General features: G+C 45.6%; 1 protein-coding gene across 1 annotated transcript in view; it reads right to left on the bottom strand.

Annotated features, from left to right (window-relative positions):
- Positions 1-15,382, bottom strand: part of FAM168A (family with sequence similarity 168 member A) — an 80,020-nt gene that overhangs the window by 32,320 nt on the left and 32,318 nt on the right. Inside the window, exon 2 of the mRNA XM_039364731.1 lies at positions 10,948-11,036. Coding sequence (XP_039220665.1) covers positions 10,948-11,017 — 70 coding nt within the window. The 5' untranslated portion in view covers positions 11,018-11,036. The remainder of the gene's footprint in view (positions 1-10,947; positions 11,037-15,382) is intronic.

The following is a 15,382-nucleotide window of genomic DNA, read 5'->3' as shown; positions in this document are numbered from 1 at the left end:
ACCAGGTGGTTTTGTTTTCGTGAAGGACTTTATGATATAGAGATATATATTCATAAGCAAATATTTCAAACTGAAGCTTAACGGAAAACACGTATAAATAATTGGACCAAACGCGGAGGAAATTTGAGTTTTCTATCAACAGGAAAACGGGGACTCGCTTTCCTTACAGAACCTGTGTGTGTGTGTGTGTGTGTGTGTGTGTGTGCGTGTGTGTGTGTGTGTGCGTGTGTGTGTGTGTGTCTCAGAAACACAACCTTCTGGGGCAGTTATGCCTCTAGTCTACAGCAATCTGGGGAAACCAGCGACAATCTATTGGGTGCAAAATATGGAAACTCATCAAGGAGAGAAGCAACCTGGAACTAAGGAGAAACTTCCTGACAGTTAGAACAATTAACCAGTGGAACCACCTGCCTCCAGAAGCTGTGAATGCTCCAACACTGGAAGTTTTTAAGAAGAGACTGGACAGCCATTTGTCTGAAATGGTATAAGGTTTCCTGCCTGAGCAGGGGGTTGGACTAGATGACATCCAAGATCTTTTCCAACTCTGTTATTCTGTTACTCAAACAAAGAGAAAGATTGGAGAGACATGACAGGAGTCTTCCAGTATCTCAGGGGCTGCCCCAAAGAAGAGGGAGTCAAGCTATTCTCCAAAGCACCTGAAGGCAGGACAAGAAGCAACGGATGGAAACTAACCAAGGAGAGAAGCAACCTAGAACTAAGGAGAAACTTCCTGACAGTTAGAACAATTAACCAGTGGAACCACCTGCCTCCAGAAGCGGTGAATACTCCAACACTGGAAGTTTTTAAGAAGAGACTGGACAGCCATTTGTCTGAAATGGTTTAGGGTTTCCAGCCTGAGCAGGAGGTTGGACTAGATGACCTCCAAGGTCCCTTCCAACTTTATTATTATTACTATATCCTCCCATCACAGCTTTGGGGGGGAGGGGAGAGGGACAAAGCAAATTAGGATACAGACAGTCCTCGACTTACAAGTTAGAGCAGTCAATTGCAAAAGGCCGCTTTGCTCGGAACAGCTGAACATCCTGCGTTGTTAGCAGATCTAATTACCAACAAAATATCCACCTCTGCCTCTCCCCAGTCCCGTGGGAAGGACTCGAGAGGTGGATAAAAATTCCGCTCTGCACATCTGGCGGACGATGAGACAAATGATAAATTGCACAGGCAGGTAGTCTTTGACTTACGACTGCAACTGAGTCCCCAAATTTCCCTTGCTGGGTGAAACGTCGGTTAACGTCGCATTTTGCTTCATTTTAACACCTTTCTCGCCCTGCGGTTGTGCAGCAAATCGCTGCCGTTGTTAAGTGGGTCACAGGGTTGTTAAAGTGAATCGGGCCTTCCCCCGTCGACTCTGCTCATCAAACGGTCGCGAAAGGGGATCACGTGATCCCCAGGGACGCTGCGACCGTCGTAAACACGAGTCGGCTGCCAAGCGTCTAAATTTTGAGCGTGTGACCGTGGGGGAGGCTGCGACGGTCGTTAAGTGTGAAAGACGGTCGTAAGTCACTGTTTTTAGGGCCGTTGTGACTTTCAACGGTCACTAAACGAACAGCTCTACCTGAATTCAGAGTAAAGGGAGAAGCAAGGTTTTCCCTATCAGTTGCGCTTTGTCACACCTGGATGTTGCCAACTCTTCAAAGTTGATCTTTTGCAGCGTGTTCTTTTTGTCGTTCCTTTAGTAATCCACTGCAAACTGAGCATTTTTTCGCTTCTAGAAACAAAAGGCTTGCATAGTTATCAGCGCAAACATCTGGCAGGGGATAACTGAAAAGCTAAAATAGTCACAGCTGTTCTTCGTGGGCTCTGTGCTTCAAACATCTGGATGAGTAGCAAGCTGATTACCTAAGTGAAAATTGTGGGGTCCTGGGTGCACTGTGAGCTGGATGGCTTTTTTGCAGACATTTCATTACCCAACTAGGTAATATCATCAGTGCTACAAAGAGGAGGAGGAAGAGGAGGAGGAGGAGGAATTGGAACTGTGGGGTCCTTGGTGCTCTCTGAGCTTCCTGATTTTCTTGCAGACATTTAATTACCAAACTAGGTAATATCATCAGTGCTAGAAAGGAGAGGAGGAGGAGGAGGAGAAGGAGGAACTGTGGAGTCCTTGATGCTCTCTGAGCTTTCTGATTTTCTTGCAGACGTTTCATGACCCAAGTATGTAACAACATCAGTGCCAGAAGGGAGTGGGGTTTGCTCCCCATTTATATACAGGTGATCTGCCCTGCCAGAATTGATGAAAGTGGTTTCTTGGTTAGATTGTGGTTTATAAAAACGCTCCCGCCAATCCTGACAGCAGGAGGACGACCGCAGAGTCTTGCAGACATTTCATTCCCCAGCTGTCGATTCACTTTTACCGGTTTTCTCGTCGTTCGGCGCGTTGCAGCCTCCCCTACAACTGCCTCCTATTTATGACCGTCGCTGCGTCCCGGGGGGTCACGCCGTCCCCTTTGGGCAACCTTTTGACCAGCCAAGTCAACGGAGAAGCCAAATTCACACAACTGGGCGACCGACTCAACAGCCGCCGTGCCTCTCTTAACATGCGGCAAGAGAGGTCGCAAAATGGGGGGGCCAAACTCACTTAACGACCGAGAGGGAAACTGGGGTCGTTAAGTCAAAGAACGTATATCCCGTAGCATCCTAAGCTCGGTTTCTCTTCTTCTTTCTCGCGACGCTCCTTTTTGAACAATTCCGGAGAGTCGACGGCAGAACAAGTCGCTCTTTGATCTACCTCAGTGGTTCTCAACCTTTTTAATGCCGCGACCCCCAACCGGTCGTAAGTCGAGGACTACCCAGCCGGTCGTAAGTCGAGGACTACTCAATTGGTGCAGCACTGTTTGCAGAATGGGACTTTTGGTGGGCTCAGCAGGGCAGAGACAGCCTGGACAATTCCTATTGGCTTTGGAAAGCCAATAGGATTAGACTCTATTCAAGAGAGTCTCTTCTATTGGCTTTTTAAAAGCCAATAGAATAAAAGGGAGTAGCACAGCTAAGGAAAAGGGGGGAAAAAATGGCGGACTGCGTTGTTTGCCGACCCCTGTGAAATGGTTGTTCGACCCCAAATGGGGTCCCCACCCACAGGTTGAGAACCACTGGTCTACCTTATCATTCCCTGGATGGCCGCGGTGGGATCTTTCTGACGATCAACGGTGACAGGTGCGCCAACAGACAGGCCGATCTCTCGTCTCCGGAGAAGCCCGCGTCTCTTTGGATTAAAACACCCCGCCAAGTGTCTTTTGGCCAACAAAAAAGCCTTTTGTTCTCTTTTCCTGTTCAGGTTTGTCTCCCTCGGGGCCGACTACAAAAGACTTAAGACAGGTACAGCTCTCTCTCTCTCTCTCTCTCTCTCTCTCTCTCTCTCTCTCTCTCTCTCTCTCTCTCTCTCTCTCTCTCTCTCTATATATATATATATATAAATATATATATATATATATATACACATACATACATACATGTACGTATGTATGTATGTATGTATGTATGTATGTATGTATGTATGTATAAATAAAAGAATAAAACACAATCACCGGGAGAGTTGAAGTAAAAATACTTTACTAAAAGTATATTAAGTTGCCAAGCTTTTGCTGGGGGAACTCCCCAGCATCGTCAGGGCTAAAAGGCCATCTAAGAGCCGTGAGCAAACATTACTTGAACCTACTTAAACCACCTTTATTGCAATGGCCTTTTAGCCCTGACGATGCTGGGGAGTTCCCCCAGTGAAAGCTTGGCAACTTTTTAGTATTAATATACTTTTAGTAAAGTATTTTTATTTCAACTCTCCCGGTGATCGTGTTTTATTCTTTTATTTATAATTATGCCCGGGAGTCGTATTTTTACCAATATTCTTGAATATATATGTATGTATGTATGTATGTATGTATATGTATATGTATATGTATACCTGTATCTCTCTGTCTCTGCCTTTCAGCTCCGTCCTTAACGTTTCTCTATTCTGTGATTTCTAATGTTCTTTACATCCTAGCAGTCGAGAAAAAAAAAAACATCCAAGGACGGTGGCTAGTGAGGCAAGTTTATGGGCTCGAATGGGGAAGCGTCGACGTTTTCTCTGTCTTTGTCTCATCCCCTGACTTTGTGGGGGTCTTGTGGAGCGTTTCCGTTATCGGGCTTGGCTTCCAAAATGTCCTTTTCGAGGGGTCCCGTCACTCCCCGAGACCCCCAGCCGAGGAAAGAAAGGAAGTCCTTAGCTGGTGGGCCCCTTCGTCTTTTAAACGTCCTCTACAATGAAAGCTCTCCAAAGCAGCTTAGTTCCAAGAATTTTTAGTAGGCTGGCTGTCCCGTCCTCCCATCCGTCCATCTCTTCATCCCTCCTCCCTCCATCCATCCCACCATTAACCTATCCATCCATCCCTATCCTTCCATTCACCCGTGCCTCCATCCATCCGCCCATCCCACCATCCCTCTTCACACCTTCCATTCACTCATTCATCCATCTCCCATCTCTCTTCCCTCTGTCCATCCCTCCCTCTACGCCTGCATTCACCCATGCCTCCATCCATCCGTTTACTGGGCCCTCCATCCCTCCTCGCACCATCCATCCCTCCATCCATTCCTCCTTGGTTTCTCCATCCATCCTTCCATTCATTCACCCATCTCTCCATCCCTCGTTGCACCCTCCATTCATAGCCATCCATCTCTCCATCTCTTCCCTCTGTCCATCCCTCCATCCCTCCATTTATTGATCCCTCCTCGCACCATCCATCCATCCATCCATCCATCCATCCATCCATCCATCCATTCCTTTGTCTCTCCATCCATCCATCCATCCCTTTGTCTCTCCATCCATCCATCCATCCCTGTCCACCCCTCCATCCCTCTTTCCATCCATCCCTCCATTCACCCATGCCTCCATCCATCCATTTACTGGGCCCTCCATCCCTCCTCGCACCATCCATCCATCCCTCCATTCCTCCTTGGTTTCTCCATCCATCCTTCCATCCATTCACCCCTCCCTCCATCCCTCTTTGCACCCTCCATTCATAGTCATCCATCTCTCCATCTCTTCCCTCTGTCCATCCCTCCATCCCTCCATTTATTGATCCCTCCTCGCACCATCCATCCATCCATCCATTCACCCATCCCTCTTTGCACCCTCCATTCATATCCATCCATCTCTCCATCTCTGTCCATCTCTCCATCCCTCCATTCACCCAGGCCTCCATCCATCCATTTTCTGATCCCTCCATCCCTCCTCGCACCATCCATCCATCCATCCATCCATTCCTCCTTGGTCTCTTCATCCATCCATCCATCCATCCATTCACACATCCATTCCTCCTTGGTCTCTCCATCCATCCATCCATCCATCCATCCATCCATCCATCCATTCCTCCTTGGTCTCTCCATCCATCCATCCATCCATTCACACATCCATTCCTCCTTGGTCTCTCCATCCATCCATCCATTCCTCCTTGGTCTCTTCATCCATCCATCCATCCATCCATTCACACATCCATTCCTCCTTGGTCTCTCCATCCATCCATCCATCCATCCATCCATCCCCCCATCCCTCTTCGCACCCTCCATTCATTCATTCATCCATCCATCTCTCCCTCTCTATTCCCTCTCCATCCCTCCTTCCATTCATCCCTCTATCCCTCCATTCACCCATCCATCCCTCCATTCACATATCCATTCTTCCTTGGTCTCTCCATCCCTCCATCCATTCACTCCATTCACTCCATCCACCTCTCCATCCACCAGAGATTCTGAAACCTCTTCGCCTCTCATTTTGGGAGAAAACCCGTCCTGTTTTAGAGGGCGAGAAAATAAGCTTTTCATGATAAACAACCGAAACCAGCAGATGGAAATTGAGGGGAAGGGGCTTTCCTACTCCTTCTGAAGGCACCCCTTGTTCTTTTCTCTCCCCCCCCTCTTGAATTTTGCATTCCCCCCAAGGAGGGCAAATTGTGTTGCCCAGCGGCTGAGAATAACACTCCAGTCACGTGGAAACGGGACCACTCAAGCTTATAAAGAGCCGGATTCAGACTAATCCTAACTCAATTGCTTGCGGAGAGATGTGTTCCTTAGAATTCAGCCTGCTGGATAAGAAAAACTTTCTTCCTAAGTCTGCTTTTCAGTTTAATTGATTATATGCCATCCAGTTGCTGCTGACTCTTGACGGCCACACTCTTCTCCGGCTCTGGGTCTCCCAACGGAACAGCGGAACAACTGAATCCATCATCCTTGTGTTGCCGTCGGGGGGCCTCTTCTCTTTCTCTTCCACCTTTCCAGAATTTATTTTCAGTTTAACCCCAGATTTTTTTAAAAAAATAGATTTATGCGAGGTACAGTGAATGAGACTCCGAGAGCTGGAAGGGGCCCTGGAGGTCTTCTAGTCCAGCCCCCGGGCCAAGACAAGGAGTCCTTATACCATCCCAGATATGGTTGTCCAATCTTGTCTTGAAAGGCTCCAGTGATGGAGCACCCACTGCTGCAAGAGGCAAACTATTCCAATAAGGAATCAGGACATTCCTCCTGATTTCCACGTTGACGGTTCCTCTGAGAAGGTCCCACCCATGGCTTCTTGTCTTCTCCTCTGGTGCTCTGGAGAATAAGTGGACGCCTTCTTCTCTGGGACGGCGCTTCAAGGATTGGAAGAGACTATCATGTCACCCCCTGCGGCTTCTCTTCGTTAGGCTACGCATACCTAGTTCCCGCAACCGTTCATCACACAGTTTAGCAACTTTGTGTTCTGTCCCAGCCCACGTGAGTCCTTGTTATGCTCACAAGGAGAAGGTCCTCTCCCAAACAAGCAGGCTGGAACCACAGGAAAAAACCAACCCCTTTTATTATTCACAGACCTGAGTCAATGTCCAAAGACAAACAAACACAGTTCACAGAAACACGATTCCGCAACACGAACGGTTGCTTTCGGCAGTCAGCACCTCTCACACCTTCCCTTTTATGATGCAGCCCAGGTGTGGCTTCCTAATGCCTTCTCCTTTGCCTTTGGAGCCGCCCCATTGCATCCCTCTGTCCTACACTCTCTGCCTGCCGGCACTTTCGTGCATCCGGGATTTGTCCCAGCTGTTCTTCATCACTGTCCAACTCAGGCTCCCAGCACAGCTGTGTCTCAGCCTGAGCGCGAGTAGAGGGGCCAGGCTCCTCGTCCGACTGTATGTCTTGGAGCTCCTCAAAGCCTTCCTCTGACTCCGATGTCACTCCAGGCCCCTCCTCCTCCTCCCCCTCTGATTCCCCAGACTCAGCTGCCGGGTCCACTGGCTGGCGAGGAATCACAATACTTTGTGGCTCTTCTCTGTAGAATGGGACCACTCACCAAGGCCAAATCGGTGCAGCCAATTCGCAACGGCCAACTCGTGGCAAAACAACTCACTGTGGGCAATTCACTGTGGCCAACTCACCGTGGTCAACTTGCCGTGACCGACTCGGGGCAGGACAACTCACTGTGACCAACTCCCAGGACCAACTTCCCGTGGCCAACTCAGTGCAGCTAAATCGTGGCATGACAATTCATTGTGGCCAACTCAGAGTGGCCAGCTTGGTGTGGCCAACTCGCCACGGCCAACTTGTGGCAGGACAACTAGCCATGACCAACTCACTGTGGCCAATGTCAGAAAATTCCTCCGTAGTTCCAGGTTGCTTCTCTCCTTGGTTAGTTTCCATCCGCTGCTTCTTGTCCTGCCTTCAGGCGCTTTGGAGAAGAGCTTGACTCCCTCTTCTTTGGGGCAGCCCCTGAGATACTGGAAGACTGCTCTCATGTCCCCCCCTCATCCTTCTCTTCAATAAAATTGGACAGACCCAATTCCAGCAACTGTCCTTTATATGTTTTTGCCTCCAGTCCTCTGATCACCTTAGTTGCTCTTCTCTGGCCTTTTTCTAGAGTCCCAACATCTTTTTTACAGCGTGGGGACCAAAACTGGATGTTTTTTTAAGTCTGGTCTTACTAGCGCAGTCCGTTTAGTGACCGTTTGAAGTTACAACGGCTCTGAAAAAAGTGACTGAGAACCGTTTCACACCCTGTTGCAGCATCCCCAGGGTCACGTGATCAAAACTGGGACCCTTGGCCACTGACTCGTATTTGTGACGGTTGCAGAGTCCCCCGCAGTCATGTGATCAAAATTCAGACGCCTGGCAACTGGCATGTACTTATGACAGTTGCAGAACCCCGGCATCACGCAATCCCCTTTTGCGACCTTCTGACGAGCAAAGTCAATGAGGGAAGCCGGATTTGCTTAACGACGGTGTGACTAACTTAACAACGGCAGCGATTCATTTAACAACGGTGGCAAGACAAGGTCGTAAAACGGGGCAAAATTCACTCAACAAAGGTCTCACTTCGCGACGGAAACTTCGGGTACAATTGTGGTCGTGAAGTCGAGGACTACCTGTACATATTTCATTGTTTTAATGTTGTTGTTGCTGCTTTTTTAATGTTTTTATGCTGCAAACCGCCCGGAATACTTTGACCCAAGTTGGGTGGCAAAAAACTTTTATTATAAATACAAATATTTCTGTACATCGGACAGACAAAGAATCTAACACTAAACATTAGAGAGTGTTGTTTTTTTCCCCTTCCAATTGTGGCAGTTTTGCTTTTCGGGGAACCTCAAGGATATATTTTCTCAATGGCAAGGAAAAAATAGGAAGGTATTTACGGGTAAAGAATTCCAAATTCCTTCCATTGATTTCCCCCCCCCCCAAGAATCATTTAATTAATATCAACATTCAGCGGTAAAGGAGAACAGATCAGATTGTGGCTGTTACTCAAAGAGCTAAAATTTACTACAGAGGCCCCGGGGAGTCTGCAAATTCGTGGCAATAGGGTTAGGTCCCAAAACGGAGAATATTCCAAAGAGACTTGGCTGAAAGAGGTGGAAGAAAGAGAGGGGGAGAGAGATTTAACACCCCAGACCCCAGAGCTGAGCTTAAGGCGGGCATCGCTTTTTTTGAATGGGGTGGAAAGGGTCGGGTGTAGCTGAGCTGATATAAAACCCAGAATGAGAATCTGCGTCCGCGTGGAAGTACAGACGGGCATGGAGAGTTTTGATGTTTCTAAATGTTCTCAACGTTTGTCCTAAAGCCCAATTCATTTTCAACCCATTTTCAGTTTTCAGCTTTGAAGGCCCGTCTTTTATTTTTTAAAATAACACAATGTCTATTTATATCTATCTATCTATCTATCTATCTATCTATCTATCTATCTATCTATCTATCTATCTATCTATTATTTATCTATCTACCCATCTATCATTTATTTAACTATCCATCATTTAACTATCCATCTATCATTATCTATCTATCATCTACCTATATCTATCTCCTATCATCTATCCATCTATCATCTATTTAGCTAAGCATCAATTATCTATCTATCATTTCTCTATCTATCTATCCATTTATCATCTATTTATCTATCCATCATCTACTTATATCTATCTTCTATCATCTCTATCCATCTATCATCTATTATCTAAGCATCAATTATCTATCTATCTATCTATCTATCTATCTATCTTTTATCTATCTACTCATCTATCATTTATTTAGCTAAGCATCAATTATCTATCATTTATCTCTATCTATCCATTTATCTTTTATCTTTCTATCCATCATCCACCTATATCTATCTTCTATCATCTATCTATCCATCTATCATCTATTATCTAAGCATCAATTATCTATCTATCTATCTATCTATCTATCTATCTATCTATCCATCATCTACCTATCTCTATTATCTATCATCTATTTACCATCTATCATCTATTTCTCTATCCATCTATTTATCTATGTATCTATCTATATCCATCTATGTCTATCTTTCATCTATCTAACATTTATCTATTATCTATATCTATCTTCTATCTATATGCATATACACATGAGTCTATGTATCTATATATCTATTCTTATCTATTTATATCTATTCATTATGTATCTTTATGTCTTTTTATTCATCTATCTATCCATGTCTATCAATATTTATTCATTCATTATCTTTGTGTCTGTCTTTCTTATCTGTCTTTATAACTGTAGACTCTGAACAGTCACTAAATGAACAGTTGTAACTCAAGGAATGCCTATAATGCACCGTTCATTGTTAAAGGCAAGAAAATGGCTCATGATGTGGGAGAGAAAGTTCTTTTTCTCTGAACGTTCTTTCTCTTTTCAACGCAAAAGTCAAGGAGAGAATACTATTCAAAGCCCTCTCTATCCATGCTAAACCCACACACAAAAATTCAAGCTTTTCTGCGTTACAAATTAAAATACGTGGCCTCTGCTCTTTTATCCTTTTATTGTCATGTGCTGCTCTCTATTGCTGGAACATTCTCTGCTTACCCCGGTCTCTCACACTCCTCCCTCCATCTGTGTAATTCCTCTGGATCACAAACTAAAACTCCTTTAAAAACAGGCCCCTGTTGTGCAGCCCACAGGAATAAATTCCTTCCAAGATTTTATCTCATTTATTGAGCCAATCAAGGTCCTGGGTGCTTCTCTGAGCTGGGTGGTTTTCTTGCAGACGTTTCATGACCCAACTAGGGAACATCATCAGTGCTAGAAGGGAGGTGGGGTGGGAGGAGGAGAAGGAGAGGGAGGAGGAGGAAGAGGAGGACGACGACTGTGGGGTCCTTGGTGCTCTCTAAATTTGGTGATTTCTTTGCAGACGTTTCATGACCCAACTAGGGAACCTCATCAGTGCTAGAAGGGAGTGGGGTTTGCAAACTAGAGGAGGAAGAGGATTACAACAACTATAGGGTCTTTGCTGCTCTCTGAGTTTGGTTATCTTCTTGCAGACATTTCCTGACCCAACTAGGGAACATCATCAGTGCTAGAAGGGGTGTGGCGGGGGGGGGAGAAAACAACAACCCCTGCAAGGAATCTTGCCTCTGCAATGGCTCTGGAGCATGCCTACATCACAACACGACGTGTCATTTTTGTAAACAATTTTACCTGTGTAGGCGACGCTCTTAGGATTCCCGTACGGAGCCCCGGGCTGAACGGGGCTATAGACAGGATTCATCGTCAGGGATGTGAAAACTCTGGAAAAGCAGAACAAGAACAAAAACAAAAAATAAAAAACAGTGTTCAGAAAAGCATGCATGGAAAACATTTACCAACACCGAGGGAAATTTTTTTTAAAAAAATGATTAAAATCTCGGTACTAAACAGACCCAACTAAAGCGGGTCTGCTCGCTTCTTACTCGTTCAGCCCTTTGGGGAGAAGCAAAGGGGGGGGCAGGCTGTTTGGGGGTCCTAATTCAAACCGTCTTTTTCTCTACACACAGACCACACAACTTACAACCCATTCACTTTTAGTAACTGTTCAAAGTTACTATGGCCTTGGGAAAAAAAGGGATTTGTGACCGTTTTTCTCACTTACAACCAGAACAGAACAGAATAACAGAGATGGAAGGGACCTTAGAGGTCTTCTACTCCAACCCCCTGCTCAGGCAGGAAGTCTACTAGATGATCCTTGTACTTCCTCACACAGGGGGGTATAAGGCAAGGGTAGGCCACCTTGGCTCTTTTATGACTGGTGGACTTCAACTCCCAGAATTCCTGAGCCAGCCATGCTGAGGGGGAAAGGAGAGGTTTCCAAGCTGAGTCATGCTGGCTCAGGAATTCTGGGAGTTGAAGTCCCCAAGTCATGAAGGGGCCAAATTTTCCCCCATGCTGCCTCAGGAATTCTGGGAGTTGAAGTCCATAAGTCATGAAGGGGCCATAGTTCCCCCATGCTGCCTCAGGAATTCTGGGAGTTGAAGTCCGTAAGTCATGAAGGGGCCAAAGTTTCCCCCATGCTGGCTCAGGAATTCTGGGAGTTGAAGTCCATGAGTCATGAAGGGGCCAAAGTTTCCCTCATGCTGACTCAGGAATTCTGGGAGTTGAAGTCCATGAGTCATAAAAGAGCCCAAGTTGCCTACCCCTGGTATAAGGACTTCCAGCCATTCCTTTAGTGATTGTTTGAAGTTACAACAGCACTGGAAAAGGGACTGTTTTTCACCACACCTTAATGACCGTTGCAGCATCCCCAGGAGGTCACGCGATCAAAATTCAGACGCTTGGGCAACTGACTCGTATTTACGACGGTTGTGGCATCCAGGGGTCACGTGATCCCCTTTTGCTGACTTTCTGACAAGCAAAGTCAAGGGGGGAATCCAGATTCATTTAACAACCGTGTTAATGACTTAACAGCTGCAGCGATTCACTTAACAACTTTGGCAAGGGGGGAGTCATTAAAATGGGGCAAATCTCGCTTGACATCTGCTTCGCTTACCAATTGTGGTCGTAAGTCAAGGACTAACTGTAAATCCATGATTCTCTCTGACTGTGTTCTTACAATCTCTTCCGACCACTGTTCCTCCCGGGAACACAGGACAATTATTCAATTAAAAAAAGTTCATTTCCAATTATCAATAGTTTTTAGCTTATATATATCTTGATTGTTTTAACGTTCCATCTTGGAGGCAATCAATGTCCTAGTGACTTTTTCTCAATTTTAATTTTCCACTGACATTTGAAATTTAACGTTTAATATTTATCATTTCCCCAGTTTTTAAATGTTCCCAATTCCCTTCATCACAGTTCCTCACCAAATCTGGTATGCAGGATACACGTCTTATCTATCTATATATCTTAATCACCTCTACATAACCTTTATAAACAAATCAACGTTCAAATTTATGTTAATATTCATACTTCTATGTATTAAATAATCAAAAGTTTTCTTTATCTCCATTCATAATAATATCTTGTATTCAAGATACACTATTGATAATTGTTAAGAAAGTTATTTTTTATTTGACTGATAGAATGAGAAGTATATTAATTCAAATATGAGACGGTACATATTAAGGGGAAAAGAGAAGAAATACCTATTGTAATAGTTTGAGATTTGTATTGATGATATTTGTATGTAATCGAATTATACCAGCCGCCACGCTGTTTTTCAAAGCTATAAATGTAATGTTAGAAAATCAATAAAATTTTCAAAAAAAAAATCATTTCCATGAAGTATGCCATATTTTTTTTGCTTATCTAATAGACTTTCATGCTGTGTACAGTTCTAATAAAGCTATTGACTAGCCTTACCCAAATTTATTCCCATCAGGCTTTCTTGGCACCGTTGCTAAAAACAATTCCAGGATTTTTTATCTCTGCACATCTAGACGCCCGAGTAAAAAAGAAGTCTGGTGTGTAATATGGCTGGCTGGTCTTGGATTATCTTAAGCAAATAACATTTTATTGCAAGTATATTGCATTATGCCCAATTTTCTGTCTCTTATGGGAAATGTCAGCCCTGCCTCCACTCAAACCTCTAAATAGATACGATCCATGGCTCCATTGGTTGAGAAAGGTATCGTTTTATTAAAATCGAGTGTACTGCATAACCAAAAAGGTTCAAACAGGAAGTTTTTAAAACAGTCAAGCATTCGTTGGTATGTAGCTGGGTTCTTCTCTCAGCTGGATGCCCTTGAAGCAGCATCCCAGGGAGATACAGCCGTTAAAACTTCCGCTTTCCCGTCAAGCATTCCGTCTCCCATCCATCCTCCCCAGAGCCCGTGGCAGGCTGTCACCACATGGTAACGAAGCAGAAGCAACAAGTGTGAGGTGGCAGCTGACAGGAAGTCTGGAGGACCAGGCGCCATTATTTCTCGAGGGCGCACATGGCTACTTAAATGCTGCTGAGAAGACGCAACCGCTTTATCAACATCCAGCTCGAGAATCCAAATAAAACTCCAGGTTCATTCGTCTCCGAAAATCTTACTGTTTATTGAATACACTGCACAGTTCTGTCGAAGCAAAACTAACTCTGAGGTTTCGGCACCAATTCATAGATTTCAACAATAATTTTCCCAGCCAAACTCGCAATGCCTTATGTAATTCGTATCAACATGTTCACTTTGTTATGGGAACCGTCTGCTTCAAACCCGCACCCGTTATGGTGTCCTTGACAAGGCTTCAGGCTTTCATGCTCCTCAGCCGAATTGAAGAGGTTTCGTTTCTCCATTTAACCCCCCCCCCCTTAATCTAAAGGCAAGATGAAACACAAGAGGCACATAGCAGCCAAAGATTCATCCTTGACATCACTACAATAAAATAAAATCCTGTACTATTAGTTACTTAAACCAGAGGTCACCAACCTTTCTCGGTTGGCGGACCAGAGCGAAAGGGAGGAGGCAGAATTACACAGACGTGTGCGCACGTGCGCAATGCAAACGGGGTAGTGCTAGTGCCCACCTGATACTCACTAGGCCTGTCCCGTTCTTGTGCAATGCAGTGCCCCGTTTTTGCACCCTACACTGTAGAGCCATCCCATTTTTGCACCCTACGGTGCCTGTTTTCGCATCCCACGGTGCGGTAGCATCCCGTTTTTGTGCCCCACAGCATGGAGGTGTCCCGTTTTCACACCCTGCAGCGCAGTGCCCCATTTTTGCATCCTGTGGCACGGCGAGTGTTTTTGTGCCCTGTGGTGCGACAGGACCCCATTTTTGCGCCCTGCAGTGCAGTGGCATCCTATTTTTGCACCCCACGGCGTCCTGTTTTTGTGCCCCACGGCACAACATTCTGTTTTCACAGCTGCGTGCTAGCACAAGTGGGGGTGTGCGTGCACATGTGCGTGCACTGCCCAGCCTGGCTGCGGCCCACAGGTTGGGGACCCAACTTAAACAGTTGCTTTGAGGGCACCCAGTTCTTGGGGAGGGTCCTGGAATTCACAGTTGGAAGAGACTTTGGAGGTCTTCTAGTCCAACCCCCTGCTCAGGCAGAAAACCCTATACTATTACAGACAAATGGCTGTCTAGTCTCTTCTTGAAAACTTCCAGTGTTGGAGCATTCATCGCTTCTGGAGGCAGGTTGTTCCATTGGTTAATTGTTCTCACTGTCAGGAAATTTCTCCTTAGTTCTAGGTTGCTTTTCTCCTTGATTGGTTTCCACCCGTTGCTTCTTGTCCTGCCTTCAGGCACTTTGGAGAATAGCTTGACTCCCTCTTCTTTGGGGCAGCCCCTGAGATACTGGAAGACTGCTATCATGTCCCCCTCGTCCTTCATTAAACCAGACATACCCAATTCCTGCAACTGTTCTTTATGTTTTAGCCTCCAGTCCCCTAATCATCTTTGTTGCTCTTCTCTGCACTCTTTCTAGAGTCTCAACATCTTTTTTACATCGTGGTGACCAAAACTGGATGCTGTATTCCAAGTGTGGCCTTACCAAGGCCTTGTAAAGTGGTATTAACCCTTCACCGGATCTTGATTCTCTCCCTCTGTTAATGCAGCCCAGCACTGTGTTGGCTTTTTTGGCAGCTGCAGCACACGGCTGCCTCCTATTTACGTGATTGTCCACTAGGACTCCGAGGTCCCTCTCACAGTTGCTATTATTGAGCAAGGTA

The sequence above is a fragment of the Crotalus tigris genome, unplaced genomic scaffold (assembly GCF_016545835.1).
Source record: "Crotalus tigris isolate CLP2741 ecotype Arizona unplaced genomic scaffold, ASM1654583v1 scf7180000019840.826796, whole genome shotgun sequence".
Taxonomy (NCBI): domain Eukaryota; kingdom Metazoa; phylum Chordata; class Lepidosauria; order Squamata; family Viperidae; genus Crotalus; species Crotalus tigris.
This window is presented reverse-complemented; position numbering and strand designations above follow the sequence as displayed.